At 43.1% G+C, this 22,968-nt stretch overlaps 1 protein-coding gene across 1 annotated transcript in view; it reads right to left on the bottom strand.

The window, feature by feature from the left end:
• LOC149469521 (uncharacterized) overlaps nucleotides 1-22,968 on the bottom strand; it is a 113,370-nt gene that overhangs the window by 56,813 nt on the left and 33,589 nt on the right. The window contains exon 9 of the mRNA XM_089669084.1: nucleotides 21,738-21,928. Coding sequence (XP_089525210.1) covers nucleotides 21,738-21,928 — 191 coding nt within the window. The remainder of the gene's footprint in view (nucleotides 1-21,737; nucleotides 21,929-22,968) is intronic.

Below are 22,968 nucleotides of genomic sequence, written 5' to 3'. Positions count from 1 at the left end.
TTGACTTCCAACTGTGATCAGCTGTGGTCATTTTCATTAGCTTATCGTGAAAAGAGTTTTCCTGGAGCATTTCAGTCCCTGCTAGTGAAACTGAAGCAAACAATCAACTATGGGTAGCAAGGCACTGTCAAAAGATCTCCAGGATAAAGTTGTGTACAGACACAAGTCAGGAGATGGATAGAAAACATTTTTCAAAGGCTTTATCAGTGCCTAGAAGCACAGTGAAGTCTAATATTAAGAAGTGAAAGGTATATGGTACAATAAAGACCCTCCCTGGGTCAGGACGTCACTCCAAAATGGATGAAAGAGCCAGGAGGAAACTGGTCAGAGAGGCTACCAAAAGGCCTACAGCAACTCTGAAGCAGTTGCAGGGATGTATGACAGAGAGTGGTCATTGTGTGCATGTGACAACTATATCACAAATTCTCCACAAATGTGGCTTGTATGGGAGGGGTGCAAGAAAATAGCCACTTCTCAAAGGCCACATACAGTCAACACTGAGCTATGCCAGAACACACCTTCTGAAAATTCTGAGGCCACATGGAAAAAGGTGTTATGGTCAGATGAGACTAAAATTTAATTATCTGGTCTCAACACTAAATGATATGTCTGGTGGAAATCCAATCCAGCTCACATCCAAATAACACCATTCCTACAGTAAAGCATGGAGTTGGTATATCCTGTTGTGGGGTGCTTCTCTGCAGCAGAGACTGGAGCATTTGTCAGGACAGAAGGAAAAATGGATGGGGCAAAACATCGGCAAATTCTTGAGGAAAATCTGCCGCCCTCTGCCAGAAAGTGGTCAACGGGGAGAAGGTTTACCTTCCAACATGACAATGTCCCAAAGCACACAGCAAAAATGACCACATAGTGGTTGAAAGTGACAAAGGTGAAGGTCCTTGCATGGCCAGTCAGAGCCCAGATTTAAATCCCATTAACCGTCTCCCATATAAGGAAATGACGGGCACAAGGCAGTTCTCTCGTTCTCCCACTCTAACCGCGTGCACCGATCAGTGGTGCGCTGTTGTCCCTGGGACACAGCGGATCACTGCTCAACGGAAAGAGCTGAAGATGACGGCTCTGTCATGTGCTCAGCTGTGTCCAATCACAGCTGATCGCATGTAAATAAGGAAATGCAGGTTAACGGCATTTCTCTCCTCACGAGCTGTCATGCTGACAGCTCGTGAGGAGAGGAGAGCAGGTAATCGGCATTCCTCAGAATGGATATGTACACTGATAATCAGGGCACTGATGATCAGTGTAGCTCCATCAGTGCCACCTGTCAGTGCACATCAATGCCACATATCAGTGCCTACCAGTGCACATCAATGCCACATATCAGTGCCCATCTGAGCTGCCATTCAGTTCCACCTATCGATGCTGCCTCAGTGCCGCCTATCAGTGCCCATCAGTGATGCCTGTCAATACCCATCAGTGCTGCCTATCAGTTCCCATCATTGCAGCCTCATTCGCGCACATCAGTGAAGGAGACAAATCACTTATTTACAAAATTTTATAACAGAAACTAAGAAAAAAACATTTTTTTTTTTCAAAATTGTCAGTTGTTTTTGGTTTGTTTAGCAAAAAAATAAAAAACCCGGAGGTGATTAAATACCACCAAAAGAAAGCTCTGTCTCAAAAAAATGATAAAAATTTCATATGGGTACAGTGTTGCATGACCGCACAATTTGTCATTCAAAGTGCGACAGCGCTGTAAACTGAAAATTGGCCTGGGCAGGAAAGGGGTATAAGTGCCCGGTAGGCAAGTGGTTAAAAATCTGTGGAATGACTTGAAGACTGCAACCCACAAATGGTCAACATCAAATTTAACTGAACCTGTAAAGTCTAGATGTGCAATGTTAGTAGAGACATATCCCAAAAGACTAAAGTCTAGAATTAAAAAAAACAAAAAGGTAGTCAAATAAAATACTGACACAAAGGGGTCCTTTTTTTGATCCATTTTCCAGCTCAGTGATTCTGTTTTTGATTTTTTTTTTCTGACATATCGGTCACTTGGATGTTGTAAGTTGCACTGAGTAAATACAGCTGGATAACACCAAAACTGTGTCTGTCTTCATTTCAGGCTGCACAGCAACAACATGTGATTATTTTAAAGAGGGGTAATTCTTTCCTATACCCACTATATCTAAACAACATTTTAAAAACTATTATTCCTTTTAATAAACCAATGCTAAGGACAGGTTATGTTAATTTCTAAGATTAGTTCAGGCTGACTAACTCTCCAGAAGACAGGATGATATCTCCCCAAGAACACTGTGTGGGGATACATATGCACTGAGCCAGCAAAACACTGATGCACGCAATACTTGGCCACCATATGACAGGACACAAACACAGTCATAGACAGGTTAGTAGTAGTTAGTCACATCTCTTCTTCAGTTCCGATGAGTGTCAGGAAGCATGTTCCTCTACCAATTTCAGGGTAAACAATCCAAAATCATTGTTCTGATGTTGGTGTCAGTGGGAGGAAGAATACAGGGGCCTTTGAAGTGTGCAAGAGGCTCTGAAAAGACTGGGTGTCACTGTTGGGGTATTGGAGGGGGTTAGGAGACTCTGCAGCAGATGTCAGTGACCCTGTGGAGGATGAGGTTTCCGGATAGGTCTTGGGGCAATTGTGGGGGACAGGGTCTGTGGACAGGGCTTGGGAGTCTTTGCCAGTGCTGGATGGTGCTGTGGGACACTCATGGTGGTTGGCGTCATTATACAGGGTTGGTGGCTACCTCAAGGTTTAGGAGCAATTGTGTGAGGATAGGGGGCACAGTGGAGGCTGAATGCCAGCAGATATTCTACTCCCCCAATCCCACTTACTTCAGACCTGCTATTAGTACATATTCAGTGTTCAAGCACACGATGCCTGCTGGCAACAGGGAGGGGGCACTACAGCTGTCTCTGTGGCCCAGCAGAAGGGAGGCTGTGACCTGGCAGTGGACAGCTGCCAAGGGGTGGAGAACCATCACCCTATGGAGACCATAATGGGCCTGAATCAGTAAACTAGCATAAAAAAGTGTCTTGAATCTGGCCATTGTAGGCATGGGGAGAACAATTTTTAGACAGACTGTAAGACACTGAATGTGGTAGGGATTTGGAAAAAGATTGCATCAAGTTTGAAGGACAGATTAGGCTAAATGCGCAGGTGGGATTAACCCCCAGAGGATTTACTCCCCTTCCTGACCAGGACATTTTTTGCGATACTGCGCTGCATTACTTTAACTGACAACTACGCGGTCATGCAATCCTCTACACAAATGAAATTCGCCATTTTTTTCCCCACAAATAGAGCTTTCTTTCTTTGCACTATAAACAAAAAAATACCAAAATTTTTTTTTTCCTTTTTTACTTTTTGCTATAAAACATCCAGTAAAAAAAATGTAAAAAATCTAATTTCTTCATAAATTTAGGCCAAAATGTATTCTTTCTGCTACATGTCTTTGCTAAAAAAAATCCCAATACATGTAAATTATTTGGTTTATGTGAAAGTTATAGCATCTACAAATGGCGGTATATATACTGGAATTTATTTTTTTTTTTCTAGTAATGGCAGCGATCAGCAACTTATAGTGGGACTGTGGCGGGCATTCTGACACTGGGGGGAACTGACTAACTGCCACTGACATCCAAATGACACTAATACAATGATGAGTGCTAATAAGCACTGACACTGTACTAATGATACTGGGCAGGAAGGGGTTAACATATGTGGCGATCAAAGGGTTAACTGTGTGCTGTTTTACATATTATGCTGTGTGTGTTTTACTAAGGAAACAAGCTATGCAGAGAAATACACAGGAGCATGTGCTTGCTGGCAAGAAAAAGACCTGTGTTGTTTACACACAGGTCTCTCCCCTATTAGTTTTACTCTGCGATCGCCTGGTGCCAGCGGGGAATCTCCAGCTAGGACCCGGGGACTGACATCTGTAGCCGCCAATGGCGGCGTGCGTGCCCCCTACCCAAAGGGTGTGTGTGTGTGTGTATTTTATGTAGCTCTCCCACCCTAGTAGCAGTACTTCTACTATAGGGCGGTGAGCAAGCAGTTAAGTCAAATAAAGGGAACACTGGAGGTGAGCACCCTTTTTCAGCTGTGACGATCAGTTATTGCTCTCTACTTTGCCCTCCCTCCCCCCAGCGCTCCAGTGGAGGGGGTGGGAGTGGCAGGCTCAGGCTCTCAGCAGCTCGCCAGTCCAAGCCCCTGGGTAGATCCCAACCATATGGCCGTGGTCTTTCCCCAGTCTGAACAGGCTCTGTGATGTCATTTGACAGCAGTTCACAGGAGTGCAGAGTGAACTACACTCCTGTGATCCACAGGAGAAGTACAGCAGCCAAACAAGCTTTGTTTATACTCCTCCTTTAACCTCCACATATGGAAAGGCTTCTTCACAGAAAAGCTGTGAATGTGGAATAGACTCCCTCAAGAACTACGGTAGTTCTGGCCAGCTCATTAGATTGCTTTAAAAAAGAGCTAGATGCAATCCTAAATGAGCAAAATATAACTGGGTAATAAAACCAGGGATAGTTGATCCAGGGAACTCCTGATTTGCCTCCTGGGGGATCAGGAAGGAATTTTATTTTCCCCACTAAAGCAAACTAGATCATGCTTTATTGGGGGGTTGGGGGGAAGGGTGCTTCCTCTAGATCAACTGTGGGTTTAGGATTGTGTATATAGAGGTTTTCTATTTGTTTGTTTTTTTTCTATTGGTTGGTTGAACCAGATAGACCTGTGTCCTTTTTAACCGTACTATGTAACTTTTCTGCAAAAACGAAGTGTTGTGTAGATTAGCTTTTGTATAGAAGAACATAGTCTTCTAGCTGCCCTGCCATTATCAGGCTTCTGCGATTACTATATTTTGAAAGCTACAACAACTAACATAATCAGTGACCAATGTACATGAGTGGAGTCTGCATCAGGCTGACTTGAAGAGAACATTAACCTACAGTCAGGTCCATAAATATTGGGACATCGACACAATTCTAAAATTTTTGGCTCTATACACCACCACAATGGATTTGAAATGAAACGAACATGATGTGCTTTAACTGCAGACTGTCAGCTTTAATTTGAGGGTATTTACATCCAAATCAGGTGAACGGTGTAGGAATTACCACAGTTTGCATATGTGCCTCCCACTTGTTAAGGTACCAAAAGTAATGGGACAGAATAATAATCATAAATCAAACTTTCACTTTTTAATACTTGGTTGCAAATCCTTTGCAGTCAATTACAGCCTGAAGTCTGGAACGCATAGACATCACCAGACGCTGGGTTTCATCCCTGGTGATGCTCTGCCAGGCCTCTACTGCAACTGTCTTCAGTTCCTGCTTGTTCTTGGGGCATTTTCCCTTCAGTTTTGTCTTCAGCAAGTGAAATGCATGCTCAATCGGATTCAGGTCAGGTGATTGACTTGGCCATTGCATAACATTCCACTTCTTTCTCTTAAAAAACTCTTTGGTTGCTTTTGCAGTATGCTTTGGGTCATTGTCCATCTGCACTGTGAAGCGGCGTCCAATGAGTTCTGAAGCATTTGGCTGAATATGAGCAGATAATATTGCCCGAAACACTTCAGAATTCATCCTGCTGCTTTTGTCAGCAGTCACATCATCAATAAATACAAGAGAACCAGTTCCATTGGCAGCCATACATGCCCACGCCATGACACTACCACCACCATGCTTCACTGATGAGGTGGTATGCTTAGGATCGTGACCAGTTCCTTTCCTTCTCCATACTCTTCTCTTCCCATCACTCTGGTACAAGCTGATCTTGGTCTCATCTGTCCATAGGATGTTGTTCCAGAACTGTGAAGGCTTTTTTCTTGTGGTGAACCCTCTGTATTCACTCTGGTGAAGTCTTCTCTTGATTGTTGACTTTGACACACATACACCTACCTCCTGGAGAGTGTTCTTGATCTGGCCAACTGTTGTGAAGGGTGTTTTCTTCACCAGGGAAAGAATTCTTTGGTCATCCACCACAGTTGTTTTCCGTGGTCTTCCTGGTCTTTTGGTGTTGCTGAGCTCATCGGTACGTTCCTTCTTTTTAAGAATGTTCCAAACAGTTGTTTTGGCCACGCCTAATGTTTTTGCTATCTCTCTGATGGGTTTGTTTTTTCAGCCTAATGATGGCTTGCTTCACTGATAGTGACAGCTCTTTGGATCTCATCTTGAGAGTTGACAGCAACAGATTCCAAATGCAAATAGCACACTTGAAATGAACTCTGGACCTTTTATCTGCTCATTGTAATTGGGATAATGAGGGAATAACACACACCTGGCCATGGAACAGCTGAGAAGCCAATTGTCCCATTACTTTTGGTCCCTAACAAGTGGGAGGCACATATGCAAACTGTTGTAATTCCTACACTGGTCACCTGATTTGGATGTAAATACCCTCAAATTAAAGCTGACAGTCTGCAGTTAAAGCACATCTTGTTCGTTTCATTTCAAATCCATTGTGGTGGTGTATAGAGCCAAATATGTTTGAATTGTGTCAATGTCCCAATATTTATGGACCTGACTGTATATGGCACAGACCTCCCTCTTGTTTTCCTATATGGTCAGCCTCACACAAACACTTACTTCTGTCTTCCTGTAAGGCCAGCCTGACACAGAATCCAGCTCTGTCCTCCTATATGGCCAAGCAAGCCTGACACAGACTCCACCCTGTGTTCCTATACAGCTAGACTGGCATAACCCCCCTTTCCTGTCTTCCAATATGCCTAGCCTTACCCAGACCCCACCTCTGTCATTCTATATGGCCAGAGTGACACAGGCCCCTCCACTGTCTTCTTATATGGCCATTGTGACACACAATCCAGCTCTGTTTTCCTATATGACCAGCCTGATGCAGACCGCACTCTGTCTTCTATATGGTTACACTGACATAGACCCTACCAGATCTTCCAATATGGCTAGCTCCACATAAGCCCTGCCCTGTCTTCTGATATAGACAGTCTGACACAAAATCAGGCCCTGTCCTTCTTCCTTAAAGCCACACACCTTTGCCCTAAGGGTAACACCACTATCCACTATTGTAGCTCAAAGTAAGTAAAAAACACAAATACGAAGAACATTGTTCTCAACCTTAAATATACTACCCTATTTAAAAAAAAGCTTGTGGGCTTTTTGCACACAGGACTAAAAAGTGCCATGTTTTTTACTGACCTGAACACAAATGCATTGTCTATGGAACAAGTATGTAATACAGCGATGAGTATAAATAAAAATAGAAAATGTTACAAGGTCTTTACAGAACATTGTACTCAGGATCTTTTGGTCAAACTGTCACACATCACTGTGCAAGAAGCCTTAAACAAAGAGGAAAAATACGTAGATCTTTTTTTCAAGGAAACTTTGCCTAAACAGTGCAGTAAGCAAAAATGAGCGTTTCCGCTTTTTCAAACTTTTTCTGAAGATAACATTAATTTCCATACATGTGCTATGAAATGTGACTGCACTATATAAAAACAATTATTATATAACTATGTGACCATTTTGGATAACATTTTGCATTTTGGAGTTTTTCCTTTATATCTAATCATGAATTCTTAGTGAACAATGTATAGAGTCCGCACTACCAGCATTCTCACTACTGACAACAATCTTGGGTAATGAATTTGATACATGGAATGAAAGAGTATTGACAAACTCATTACATGGTGTCTTTTAACTAGGCCTCTATTTAGAAAAAAGTCTCCGGAGGTAATTAATTGCAATGTCCAGCACAGCAGTTTGTCTTGGTTCACCGAGCATTCAAAGTCAAACCCTTTATCCCAGAGGTTTATAAGTTTTTCTGGCAGCGCTGAAACTCCTGACCCAGAACACACTTCTAAATAAAGCAAACTAAAAGTCAGAATTTCTTGAAGGGGAAGGACTTATTAGGAAAAGAATGGAAATACAAACTTTATTGCTTTATTATGCTTATTTTTTGGTACAAGCATAAACTTACCAATATGTCGATTGAAAAGAGAACTTTATGGCTCTGTCAATGAGGCCCAGGTTAGTGTGATGCTTTTTACACCAACGTCTGTGATCAGCAGACACAGAGCTGTACATTGGATGTCTTGGAACACTTCCCACTACTGTACGCCTGTCTACACTTTCTGAATACTAGCTGATCAGCTTACACAAATCTATGAAGGGTTCCCTGACCACAGGAAAGACTGGGCAGCGGCACCCTGGGGTGGCCAGAAATGTACAGAGACCAACCTGGCCTGATATCTGCAGATTGGGAGCACAGAGGTACGCATAAATATAATTACATGCACTTACACTTTGTCCAAAGTAGACTAGCCATAACAAAATTTTTGTTATTCAGAGATTCAGATGTATCTGAATTTCGGAATCACAATAGTAACAAATTTCAACTAATCCAAAATAAATTCCAACTAAACAAATCATCCATATTTGAAAATTAATTCAAATTTGAAATGGAACCATATTGTCATCAATACAGTAAGGTATAAAAGTGAAATAAGATGATGATTCCTACTTAGGCTGCTTTATAGAATATAAAATAGTAGAATAAAAAAGAATAGAATTGAATAAAATATAATAAAAAATAAAGGAATGGAACAGAATAAAATAGAATAGAATTAAATAGAATGAACATAGCCATCTTCCAAACCTCAAATTGATTTGAAAATAACGAATATACAAAATGATTTCCGAAAACAAATCATTCTTACATAACATAACATATCATTCTAACGAATATGACGAAAAAAAATTATTAATGTAATGAACAAATCCAAAACAAAACATATTTTCCATCATGCACATCTTTAGTCCAAAGATCATTATAAGAATACTAGTTAGCCATTACTGGAAAAACCTGGGCTCCCTGGAGAAATGTGTTCCATACCTGATGATTACCAAAGAGCTGTATGTATGAACTTGGGGAAAAATGGTTTTATTATCATAGTAGACTACATCTGAGCCACAAACTAGCAGTTGTGGATGTACATTTGGCCACTAGGAGACAAAGTAATCATTTCCCTGGCCCCACACACACTGTCCTGAAAAGGGGAACAAATGCCTTCGTTATTTGATCGGTGGTGGAAATGATGAGATGTAAATACCTTCTCTTCTGAGAACCCATTGCTGTACCTTAAGATAAAGTCCCTGCAGCATTCCAGATTGGTTTGTTCCACAAAGGATCAAACTGCTGGTAAGGGCAGGCCTCAGCTGCAGACCGCTTTTTCAGCTTAAAAAGAAGTGACCATACCACCAGCTAGTCCTTTTCATGTGGTTACTATACCAACTGGAGGTAGTTTTGTCATGAAGACATTTTAAATGCTTTGGGTATACATTTTCAAAGCAAGCAAACAAATCTGCACAGCAAAGGTGTTTTGTTTATGGTGAAAAGTAAACCTAGAGATTTACGCTGGCCATAGATGGAATGAAATTAGGCTGGTTCAGCAGGGACTGGTCGAATTTCAGTCTGTATGTGGGAGTCCCTGTTCCACAGCAGTCAATTGTTAGATCAACTTCTGCTGAACAGGAATGTTGGAAACCTTCTGTCGATCTGCAGGCCGCTGATTATTATTATTTTTATTATTATTATACAGTATTTATAAAGCGCCAATAGTTCGCTCAGCGCTGTACATTACAAAGGGGGACAGAACATGTGACAGAACAATACCAATACAATGCAAAACATGAGGGAATTGAGGGCCCTGCTCTTTCGAGCTTACAATCTAGGAGGGAGGGGATGGTGGCACAGGAGGAGATAGCTGTGGGGGATGGAGTGGTAGGAAGAGTGGAGGAGGTCGGCAAGTTAGCAGGGGGTGGGGTAGGCTTCCCTGAAGAGATGGGTTTTCAGGGTGCACCTAAAGGAGAGGTGAGTAGGTGATAGTCTGATGGGTTGCGGCAGGGAGTTCCAGAGGATGGGTGACACCCTGGAGAAATCCTGGAGGCAGGCATGGGAGGAGGAGACCAGGGAACTAGAGAGAAGGAGGTCTTGTGAGGAGCGGAGTGTGCGTGTTGGGCGGTACTTGGATATTAGGTCGGTGATGTAGTTCGGGGCAGTATGGTGGACGGCTTTGTACGTCAGTGTTAGGATTTTGAATTTGATCCATTGCGCAATCAGAAGCCAGTGGAGGGATTGGCAGAGGGGGGTGGCGGAAACGGAGCGGTTGGAAAGGTGAATGAGTCTGGCAGCCGTATTCAGGATCGACTGAAGCGGGGATAGCCAGCGGCGAGGCAGGCCAGTGAGGAGGGAGTTGCAGTAGTCGAGTCGTGATATGATGAGGGAGTGGATGAGCTGTTTAGTGGTTTCTGGAGTTAGGAACGTGTGGATTTGGGCCATGTTGCGGAGGTGGAGTCTGCACGAGTTTGTTAAAGATTGGACTTGGGGCTGGAAGGATAGGTTGGAGTCCAGAATGACACCAAGTACTCTGGCCTGTATTGTCTCCCTTTATATTGTAAAGCGCTGAGCAAACTGTTGGCACTATATAAATCCTGTATAACACCTCATAAACGTTTGTTATTGTATGTGCGTGTGTTAAAATATGTATTTTGGATTGTGGGAGGAAACCAAAGCACATAGAGGAAAGCCTTAAAAACACAGACAGAACATACAGGTTTCACACAACCTCAGCCTTCTTGCTGGGAAGTGGAGCTTTAGTCAGAAAATGAAGTTTTGCTGAATTATGTTGGCCCTTTTACAGGCTTAGCTATGTAAAACATTAAAAAAATAAGTGCCTATAATGTTTAAAATCCAGCAATACACTCTCACCCTGTTCTGCACATGCTCAATTGCTCTCTATTTATTAATTAGAGCGACTAGAGTCTGATCTCCTGACAGCCTAAAGATTTACTGCTGCTCAGGGGTTGTGGGCTTCAAGAAAATGACAGCCTCCGGCAAAAAAACAGGTACAATGCTGGAGGCAGTTTGCAGCACACACTAATTTTGGTGGCATACTTAATAATGTGGAATGTATGTTCTTTGCAAAAGTTTGTTATGGGTAAAGGATTCCAGAGCTGGAAGACTACAGTGCTGGTCAGTAGATTACCATCATTGGACGACTTGCTCTTTCATGGTAGGGAAGGTTTCCTGCAAGCTAAGAGAGTACAATACAATAATGCACTATACAATGAGGATGCTGTTTAATGGCTGAAAAAAATTACTCTAAATATAATAGTAAATAAATACCATGTCATTGTCACAAGTAATTCTCCTATAGGGCCGGTATACACCAGATGCAGTCCAGTGCATTTTTTTTCTACATCAAAAACACATGGAAAGTATATTATATGGGTCCAATGGCCTAGTTCACACCAGTGAAGTCAATTCTATTGTACAAAAAAAGTTGAACACGGTGCATTTTTATTGCACTGAACTGGAACATGGCAAAATGCATAAAAAATGCAGTGGAATGCATCTAAACACTTTAAAAACACATTACAAGAAAAAAAAACCCACAAACAAACCGGGAGTCAAAAAAAAAAGAGGGAAAAAACGAATTGAAAATAAATGCACCAGAATGCAGCAAAAATGCATAAAAAAACAAGCATGCAGAAACATCGGGAACACATCTGGACTGCATTTCTGTGGTGTGAACTGGCCCTTAAACAAATTAGCACAATGCTTTTCTCAGTTTTGCATTGTTCCTCCATTAGCTTTATTTGCAGCTCTCTGCATTTGTTTACAAAATGTTAGCGCGACAAAGTAAGTTGATGCTGGAAGGCTTCTCTCTGCCAGGTGCTGCGATCTCGGGTCTAAACAGAAAGCAGGTCACTATAGATCACCCATCAACTGTCAATGACTGCTGGTCCGCTCTGACCTGAGGTCTCAGTGGAGGAGTTTCTTCACTCAGGGCCACCAGCCCAGCCTATATTTGTGGAGGTCCCACAACCCAGTCCTCCCCGCCATCATCCTTGATTTAAACCTAAACTGTTTTGTTTTGATATGGACCAAAGAATGTATCATTTCCTAAAGTGATTGATATATCATTTGCACGGAGTTTTATAGCACATAATATACCGCACATAGGGTTGAGCTGGAACAGAAGAAGGTCGGTGTACTTTATTTCAGGCACCTGCATGCTACATTTAGCGATGTATTTGCTTACGCTGAGCAAACGCAGGATAAGTAAAGCGAGCAGAGGAATGAGAACTACCCAGCATCGTCCTTCACCTCGTTCTTCCTGCATCCCCTGTTTCCATTGTGGTTGCTAGGCAACTCTAGGCTACCACAGTAACGGCATTTTCATGATGCAGAGCTGAATCCCTGGCTGGATTGTGCTTCAGTAGAAAAGCAGAGGGGAGATAAACGATGTCTTCGTGCTGCTTTAGCGGGGCTCAGAAAACACTAACATAGAATCCTTTCTGCCTGCCTTTTCCAAAGTACAACACCTCACACAACCGCTATTTATTCTCGCAGAGAAAGTTCGCACTTTAGCCGCAAAGATGTCTACATCCACAATCACTGAGAATATGTACATCTGGACCTTTGTTACTGTGTTTGTGATATAGTAACTAGACAATACAATGAAAAATATACAAACTAATACTCAGATTTAGTTAATACTACCATTGCCTCCTCGGATTTTCATGTCAATTTTATAAACTGTGATAGATATATTCATCATATAGATCTGAATGGGTGATACTCGGGTATCGTGACTTTGTATCCAGCTACATTTTCATTGTACTTATTCCTTCAGCAATATCACTTAAGGGCTACTGTAATAAATCCAATAAAACCACCCTCGTGTTTACCTGTGTATATTATAGGCCTTTGGGCTAGCTGCTAGCACACAAGGGAGGTTGGTTTTCCTATGAGATCAGGATGGAATGCAGTGTTTGAATTTTTAACTGCACTTTGTTAAAGCGGTTGTAAAGGCTCTATGCATGAAGGTAAAAAACCTTATCTGTGGAGCAGGCACTCCCAAAACTTACCTGAGCCCCCCTCTCGATCCAGTGATATGCACGAGAGCCTTGGCTCTCCCAGGTCTCTCATTGGCTAAGAAAGCAGCAGCAGCCATTGGCTCCAGCTACTGTCAATCACAGCCAGTGAGGAGGGAGAAGGAATGGGGCCAAGCCACGCTCTGTGTGTGCATGGATACACAGAGCAGGGCAATGGAGCGAGCATGCTCAGTTACCCCCATAGCAAGCTGCATGCCATGGAGGCACTAGGCAGGAGGGAGGGGCCTGGAGCGTCGGCAGGGGACCCAAGAGGAGGAGGAGGATTGGGGCTGCTCTGTACAAAACCACTGCATAGAGCAGGTAAGTATGACATGTTTATTATTTTTAAACTAAAAAAAATCCTGCCTTTTTATTATCCCCTTAAGCAGTGTAGTTTATGCCTATTATTTCATATTTATTGGTACTTAAATATTCAGTATTTTTGCTATGCACTGTACTACTATGCTTTTATTCCTCCATACAAACCAGTGTTAAAGCCCAACTCTGGGCACAATAAACTTACCAAGCTTAGGCTACATGCACACTGGGTGTTTACAGTTGTGACCAAAATTATTCAACCCCCAATGCTGTAAAGGGGTTTAGGGACTATAGTGTACATTTGGAATTGTATTCAGAATCAAATCCTACAAGGACGTTGTAACTACCCAAATGCAACTAAAATGACATCAATTGTTTATGTAATACAGTAGTAAATGGTTCTTATGTGGTTTCTTCATTGCCACAATTATTCAACCCCTTAAAGACTACCACTCTGAAGAACAGAGGTTCATACAGGTGCTTTCCATCAGGTATTGAAAACACCTGTGGATGTCACCGAGCAGCAATCAAGCATAATAAGCACCAATTAGGCAGCTTTAAAATGACTGTGATACTCAGCTCCTTCTAGACATTTACTGGTGTGGTTACAAACATGGTGAAGGCAAGAGAATGGTCCAGGAAGACAAGAGAAGAGGTGATTTCTCTTCACAGGAAGGGCAATGGCTATAAGAAGATTGCAAAGATGTTAAACATACCAAGAGACACCTTAGGAAGCATCATTCGCAAATTCAAGGCAAAGGGCACTGTTGAAACGCTACCTGGTCGTGGCAGAAAGAAGATGCTGACTTCGACTGCTGTGCGCTACCTGAAGCGTAGAGTGGAGAGAAGTCCCCGTGTGACTGCTGAGGAACTGAGAAAAGATTTGTCAGATGTGGGTACAGAAGTTTCAGCCCAGACAATAAGACGCACACTGCGTAATGAAGGCCTCCGTGCCAGAACTCCCAGGCGTACCCCCTTGCTGTCTCCAAAGAATAAGAAGAGTCGACTGCAGTATGCCAAAAGCCATGTGGACAAACCACAAAAGTTGTGGGATAGTGTTCTGTGGACTGATGAAACAAAATTAGAACTGTTTGGGCCCATGGATCAACGCTATGTTTGGAGGAGGAAGAACAAGGCCTATGATGAAAAGAACACCTTGCCTACTGTGAAGCATGGTGGAGGGTCAATCATGCTTTGGGGCTGTTTTGCTTCTGCAGGTACAGGGAAGCTTCAGCGTGTGCAAGGTACCATGAATTCTCTTCAGTACCAGGAGATATTGGATGGAAACGTGATGCAGTCCGTCACACACCTGAGGCTTGGGAGACGTTGGACCTTTCAACAGGACAATGATCCCAAGCATACCTCCAAGTCCACTAGAGCATGGTTGCAGAGGAAAGGCTGGAACATTTTGGAGTGGCCATCGCAGTCACCAGACTTAAATCCGATTGAGAACCTCTGGTGGGACTTAAAGAAAGCAGTTGCAGTGCGCAAGCCTAAGAATGTGACTGAACTGGAGGCCTTTGCCCATGAAGAATGGGCGAAGATACCCGTAGATCGCTGCAAGACACTTGTGTCAAGCTATGCTTCACGTTTAAAAGCTGTTATAACTGTAAAAGGATGCTGTACTAAGTACTAAGATTGAATGTCACTTGGGGGTTGAATAAAACTGATAATGCTGTGAGCACAGAAAAGACATTTGTGGTTATTTCATTATAACTGTTATGTTATATTTGTCTGACCTACAAGTGCCTCTTTAATGTAAATGTAAGCAAGATGACTGAATGATCAAAAGCAATGTCAAACTGGCCAAAACACTCAATTTCAGTGGGGGTTGAATAATTTTGGTCACAACTGTAGCCCATGTGCTTCAAATATCTGCGTTTTTGGGTGTACAATTTTTTGGGAGGCACAGGTAGTGTCCAGCTCCACTGCCAGCAGTCTGTCAAGATCTATGACAGGTTATAATACATGCCAGCCTTACATGGTTTGATGCTGTATCGAGTGGCACATGCATTTAAGGCCATATGTGTTTGGGGACATATGCCTGGAACTCTGGAATGGTGCATTCTGCAAACATGTCCCTGAATGCATATGTCGCTGATCGTGAAAGCTGAAAGGATTTGCAACCAAGTATTAAAAAGTGAAAGTTTGATTTATGATTATTATTCTGTCCCATTACTTTTGGTCCCTTAACAAGTGGGAGGCACATATGCAAACTGTTGTAATTCCTACACCGTTCACCTGATTTGGATGTAAATACCCTCAAATTAAAGCTGACAGTCTGCAGTTAAAGCACATCTTGTTCGTTTCATTTCAAATCCATTGTGGTGGTGTATAGAGCCAAAAATGTTAGAATTGTGTCGATGTCCCAATATTTATGGACCTGACTGTACATAAAAACCAGGCCTATCTTCAGATGGCCCACGATTAGACAAATAGTTTGATAGGTCACACTCCCTGACTGGAATACCTAGGAAAGCAGAAAATTACATCTCTTGAACCCTTCAAATGTGTATTTCATATGTAACCGTTCCTCAGATGCGTCTGCATACTAATCTACCCACGGGTGGAATGGTACTTGTGCCTAGGAAAAGATATGAGTTAAGAGAGATTTTGGTTCTAGTTTGAGTCTCCGCCCAGACAATCCCTCCCTAAATGAGGCATTGGTCCTTGGCTTCAGAGACATCCCCTGCTGGGGGACAACAAAATGGGCTGTCAGGCCTAAGAGAAGTTAAGTTGAAGAATTCTCCCTTTTAACATCAGAACCACCTTGGGAGACTGTGCCCTTTTGCTCTGAAACTTGATCCGCTTAACCCAGGATTTTGGCAAGTACTTTAACCCTCTAACTTTTCTCTGTTATCTCTTTGCTGTTTGTTCTCTGTATATTTATGTATATATTGGTTACATCTTTTTTCTGTAAATATTTTTATTGCAACCTTTTAGTAATACATCTTTCTTTCTGAAAGTGTTTGAACTGTTTCTAAAGCTCCTTATTGAAACTTAAGAATTCCTGCCTCTAAAAGAGCGCTACTGTGTTTGTTTAACCCTCTGTATAATCTGCCTGCGGTGACAGTGCTATACAGACAATTATCTCAACCATCATAGTGTTATTGCTGATATTGCTGAGTTTCCTCTTTCTCTGTACAAAAAAGGAGGTGGTGGCAGTGTGAAGGGTTAATTGCTTAATTAACCTGACCCAGTAACAATCGCATTCAGGCTGCCGGTACATCGATTTGTGGACCATTAGCTGGAAAATTGTTGTGCAGGGTGCAGCTGGGCGTGGCATTGTTACGCACGTGACATCACAGTTTCAGATTGGCTAGTCCTTCGGTCACGAGTTTGGTGAGAAGGTCGGGGGTCTGACGCGCGATCGTCACAATACCTACAGGGTCATATGGTCCAACGCTTGCAGATGTTAGGTGTCAAAATTGTGCTAGAGTGCAAGTGCCCAAAAAGTTGACTCTTTTCAGTGGAGATCATCTGATCATGCAACATTGGGAAAAGGTACTAGGATGAATATAAGGCCCAATGCTCTCAGATGTAGCTGGTGCCTTCAAAATGATGCTCAGCAGCCAGGTCCTTGTTTAGGTAAGGGACAGCCAGAGCTGGACCCAGTCAGGAAGTCCCTCTTCAAAGCAGGGATGTTGAGGGGTAGCCTTGAAACAGAATCCAAGGACAGAGGATCCTTCTGAGGTAGCGAGGGAATGTCCAGATAGGTTACAACTCCAAAACAAAAAGATGCATTTGGACAGGAGCAAATAGTCCCAGGAAGTGGGGAACTGAAGGAATAAGGATAGGTTGCACTAGCTGAGAGACAGTGCAGAGCAACTAAAGAAGATGCCAGGGACAAGGCGTTAATCGGTGGGTTAAAAGGAGGGATCCCCTACACTGTAAGGCCAGCTGTCAGGGTTGAAATCTGAACCCGTGACCTCTACAGTGTCTGGTTGTAGCTCTTCTCACTGTGCCAGCTGAGATGCTGTACAGCTCCCTGTCTAATCCCTTGGACAATCTTGTCTTCTATCTTGTTTCTTCGCACCTCCCATGAACTTCCTGATTTAAACCATGTCTCTGCACTTCCTGTTTGCCAGATTACTGTGTTCTTCTCTTGCCAATATCTTGCTCCTTTCACTTCTGCTGCCATCTGTATTTTCAATACCACTTGTTACTGACCTTTGGCTTGTTCCTCGACTATGCTTTTGCTTGATCCCAATCTTCAGGCTTGTTTACTGATTATGCTTCTGCTTGATCCCTACCTGCTACATTTTGCTACGGGACTCTAGCTTGCTCACCTCCTGGTGGGGCAATCCTGAGGGCCACGACCTGGCACTAGCACACACTAAAACCCATCTCCATCATCAGGAGCTCTGGTAAAGTCCGGTTAGTACTTAGATCCCTGCGCCTTGGGTTAGCCCACATCATCAGCCAGGGTGACCTGCCTGCTGGTCAATGGGAGCTTCTCTACTGTAATAGCTATTGGTCTCTGAGCCTGACCCATGACTGCGACACCGGCAAGCTACCCATGGCCCTGGATACACAATCCGCCTCCCACAGGGGGTGATGGTGCACCTTCATGCAGAAGGCTTTTCAGATGGGTTAGCTGACCTTTGGCTCTGAGCCCTACGGGCTGAGCAGGAGTCAGGCTCTGAAGACCTGCGAGTGTCTACAGCTGAGACTGATGAAGGAGAGGGGTGAGACTCCTCCTACCCCTCCATGCAGCCACTTTGTACACCCATAGCCCTGCTAATTATGGCGTCAAGGCTTAACAGACAATGTCTCTCGAAGGTTAAGTGAGTCAAATACTCCTTGGATTCAGCATTAGTCTTCCATCCGCACAGCCAGAGTGCTCTGCACATATATATTATTTATGTATTACATTTATTTACATAGCGCTATATATTGTACGTTTACATCAGTCCCTGCCCTCATGGAGCTTACAATCAAAGGTCCCTACCTCACATGCATGCATACACATACTAGGGCTTGTTTAGACGGGCCAATTAACCTACCAGTAAGCCTTTGGAGTGTGGGAGGAAGAAACCTGCGTATCCAAGGGAAACCCATGCAAGCACAGGGAGGACTTGCAAACACCAAGCAGGTAGTGTCCTGGTTGGGAACTGAGTACCCTGGTGCTGCAAAGAAAAAGTGCTAAAACCCCAAGTCATTGTTCTGCCTGTACAGACATCAGACCCATGTGAGACACAAGTTTAGATGTTTGTACCAAACCATAACAACCGAAATACAACTCCAGACGCCATCTACTTGATAAAACAGGGACCTACCAAAGCAGTGCAGGGATCACTTTTGAGGGAAGCTAACAATTCTGACAATCTGACAAATTAAAATTACTGCCAATACCAACCACCAACTGGGATTTAAAGAGGGACTCTAGCTGCCTGTCAGTGGAACCCTCAACTAGTCTAGTGATATTCCTTTTTAGGGTGGGTCACTAGTGTACTCACAGTGGAAAAAGACCACTGGTTTACAAATTCCCTCCTAAAGGAGAAAGGACACACTTTCATTTGGGCCCAGAACCCTTCAAAGTATTTCCATTTGGTATAGAGAGATGTATTAAATAGGGAGTGCAGTGGAATGGTCTTTGCAGCTGTAGAAACACTAAAAACTCAAAGCTCAAAATAGCAGGCTGATCCTACAAATGCAGAGCAGAACACAGTGGAAGAATAAGGTCTTGTAAATCTGAAGTGATGACAGGTGACTGTGGTGCCTCAAAACAGTCTCTTTAGAGATAGCTTGCTAGGATTCTAAATCTGTGATTGCTACAGGGATCAAAGTCCTGGCCTAAGACCTATGGAGGGTCAGTTACAGATTTGGCAGGGAAAGGAGTCTGTTGTGTTCCATCAATTATTATCTGCTACTGCTTTGTATTGCATTAACGTTACGTGTTCTCATCTATGGTGACAAAGCTGTTCAAAGCTACAGCAACTTTTTATGTTGATTGGTATTTCACCCTGTTCTCCCCGCTTGTTATGTGCTAGGAAGCACATATTCTACCTTCTTCTTATTCTATGTTCCTTCACTTAGTCTTAAGTGATCATAAGCTGGAAGATAATTTTTCTTTTTTACACTTTAACAGACTGGAACAACATCCTTTGTACAGAGTGTTGCCCTGCTAGGGTCTAAAAGGAGATTATGACCCAGGATTCTCATCCAGACAGGTTGAAGGGCTCCAGGGAGATTGTGTTATGGAGAGGAAACTCAGTTCAGTTTCCTCAGTGTTTGAAATCTCCAGGCTCCAGGTCCCAAAACGGACTTTACCAAAGTGATCTGGGAGGGATGAAATCTCAAATCCTGTGTGCAGGTTTTCAGAACCACCAGCACACTAATTGGTCAGGAGCGTGCTGGGCTATTAGTAGTGACCTGACCATAGTTCTGGGCTCCACCTAGGTGAGAGGCAGCAGCAAGGGGCTGCTAGCTATGTGAACAGAGTTGGTGAGCCAACGGTTTGTAGAAGACAGATAAGTGCCTGGAGTGTAAGCCCTTAAAAAAAAAAAAAAAAGAAAAGCGAGTGGTGGTGTCCTACTGTTTGATGCTAGTTCTCAAAGTACTATACTCTGAAAAGTAAAACCGTATTAGATTCGATTTGGGTGTCTTATTGGAGAGTTAAGCTGTCTCTGGATTGTGCTATACAGGTATGTCATTGCATGACATGCACTTGAAACAGAGCCTCTGCAGGCGTGGAGCCCAATTACTGAGCACATCAGTCCAAAAAGTCTCAAATGGACATAGAGGTCCCTGTTGATCAGAGGGAGGCCATGGCCACACCCAGCAGAGCTGAGGAAGACTCCCATGATGATGACCCTAAAATGAAAGGGGTCTCAGGTTCCCTGAACTACTAGGGGAGTGTGAGCTGCGTGGGACTCTCCTCTCTGTTTTAACAGACATATTGCTTCCTTGCAGCAATAATGCAACTAGGCCCAATGTGAGCCAAGACCTCAAGTACTCACTCACAAATCTGGGCAGCTGGTTCCAAAGAGCGTTTTAGGCAACCAGGCACCACTGGGTCTTTTTAGGTGGGCAGTAGAATCAAACTGGAGATCCATGTGGTGTTTCACATGCAGCAGCAGGATGGAGCTTCCTCTAGGTTGAATGGCAGAAAAGAGAGCACGGAGTGAGTGCTCAGCTAATTTTAGAGGATGAAGTCAGCACCTTAATCCCTATTGATCTAAAACCAGTGGTGGCGGGAAATGTACAAGGTGCTCAGTAGTGTAAACGTTGAGGTAGTTCCCCGTGTTTTAGCCCAGATGGTCTTACTCACAAATAAACTCTTCAGAGACAGGGTCACACCTGGAGCTAGGCCTCGGTCTAGAACTGAAAAGTACATCACAGCTAATACAGTCAATTCAGGTCAGGAAAGTGCCACAATGCAGAGCTCAGTGTTCGAGGTCACATTCCAGGCTGGCCTTCCAATAGCAGGGCCTGTGTACGGCTTCCAAAACTAGTAAAGAGTAAATGTTGTTTCAGATAGCTGCTATATAGAGACCAGCTCAAACAGTGGTTTAACAAGGAATCTTGATTGAAGTTACCAAGGAAGAAAAGAATACTGGCAGAAAACAGACTTTTCTCAGCAGAGCTGAAAAAATAGGACCCTGCCTTCTAGAACTTCAACAAAGTAATATAAAATGCAAACCAAACTAAACAGTAACAACTAGTGTCCATGTAAACAAATTAATTGTCCTTAGCACACACAGTCTCTTACTGAAATAAAAGACCCCAAGTTATAGGTAGTCTGTCACAACTTAAAGCTGCGTGAACCTTGGACAATAGATCATCAATCCTAGGTAACCATGAAGCATCTCCACTGGGGACTCATTAGTATCTCCCTCTCCAGCTCCGCAGATAACAGCCCAGCAAGAGATGCACATAAAGCCTCCAATGGTGTAGTAGCACTAGATTTATTGAGTGATAAGACTGTAAAAATACTCACAATGGAGGGAGATTTACTAAAACTGGTGCAGCTGTGCATAGTAACCAGCTTGTAACATCAGCTTCCTCAAGCTTACACAATAAAACCTGGAAGCTGATTGGTTACTATGCACGGCTGCACCAGATTCTGAGTGCTCCAGGTTCTCTCCCAATGTATCCAGTAGAACGCACATAAAAACAATAAAGAGCACCGCTAGTACCAGCTCCAGCATGCACAGATGATGTCAGCACAGGCTCCGCCCCAGCACAACAGCATTGTTATATAGGATTATCAGACTTGTATTTTTGTGCTTCTAAGTGTGGCTGTTAATATTTTCCAAAATTTTCAGTTAATGTATTTTGTTATATAATTAATTAGAACTAAGTGCAGTTTTTTTCTTTTTACACAAAAAGTCATGCTGAGTAAAGAAGGGGTTCTATAGGCTGACCTGCAATTCTGTCTGTAGGTGTTCAATACTTATGTAAGCAGCAGCATAACCCGACAATATCTGAATTCCTGTGTCCTTCAATGGATGAGAAAGAAAGAAGTAACTTTTTTATGTTTGAGATTTTCCTCTTACCTGTATTGTGATTCTTGATCCTCTGAGCAAGATATAGACCACTAAATCCAGTATTTGGTCGCTGTAGCTCGACCAGGCGACTAGAATCAGATTGTACTGCTAGAACTCTAGCAGATGCTCGTCCTGTGACCTGGTCTCTTTTCACCTTATTGACACGTGAAGCCGAAATTGCTGGCCGAACAGATGGTGGCCTGAAATGTTATTTGTATCCTAATTAGAATTTTTTACATGAGCAATCCCTTTTATTCAACACTAGACATATATCAGTTCCACATGAAGGTTTTAAAATGTAGTCATCCATAAGCTTATCAAAAGTAAACCACTTTAAAGACAATTCAACACATTTTTTATATAGTTTCTAGGGGCTCTTAATACACGGCTCAAACAAATTAAAGGAACATTGTGAAAACACATCAGATCTCAATGGGGAAAATATCATGCTGGATATATATACTGATATGGACTGGGTAATGTGTTAGGAACATAAGAATGCCCCATCGTTTGATGAAAATGATCGACCTACAGAGGACTAAATTCAAAGACACCCCGAAAATCAAAGAGAAAAAATGATGCAGCAGGCTAGTCCATTTTGCTGAAATTTCATTGCAGCAAGTCAAAACGGTACTCAGTAGTTTGTATGTCCCCCATGTGCTTGTATACATGCCTGACAATGTTGGGACATGCTCCTAATGAGACGACGGATGTTGTCCAGGGGCATTTCCTCCCAGATCTGGACCAGGGCATCATTGAGCTCCTGGACAGTCTGAGGTGCAACCTGGCGGCGTCAGATGGACCAAAACATGATATTCCAGAGGTGTTCTATTGGATTTAGGTCAGGTGAGCGTGGGGGCCATTCAATGGTATCAATTCCTTCATCCTCCAGTAACTGCCTGCATACTCAAGCCACATGAGGCCAGGCATTGTTGTGAACCAGGAGGAACCCAGGACACACTAGATTTCATCCCGATACCGAATGGCAATCAGGGTGCCATTGTATAGCCTGCAGAGGTCTGTGCGTCCCTCCATGGATATGCCTCCCCAGACCATCACTGATCCACCACCAAAATGGTCATTCTGAACGATGTTACAGGCAGCATAAGATTATCCACGACTTCTCCAGACCCTTTCATGTCTGTCACATGTGCTCAAGGTGAACCTACTCTCATCTGTGAAAAGCACAAGGCGCCAGTGGCAGACCTGCCAATTCTGGTGTTCACTGGCAAATGCCAGT

Source organism: Staurois parvus, unplaced genomic scaffold, assembly GCF_062004578.1.
Source record: "Staurois parvus isolate SC_StPar_1 unplaced genomic scaffold, SC_StPar_1.0 ptg000068l, whole genome shotgun sequence".
Taxonomy (NCBI): Eukaryota; Metazoa; Chordata; class Amphibia; order Anura; family Ranidae; genus Staurois; species Staurois parvus.
The sequence above is the reverse complement of the archived record's forward strand: the minus strand, read 5'-3'. Positions and strand labels throughout refer to the sequence as shown.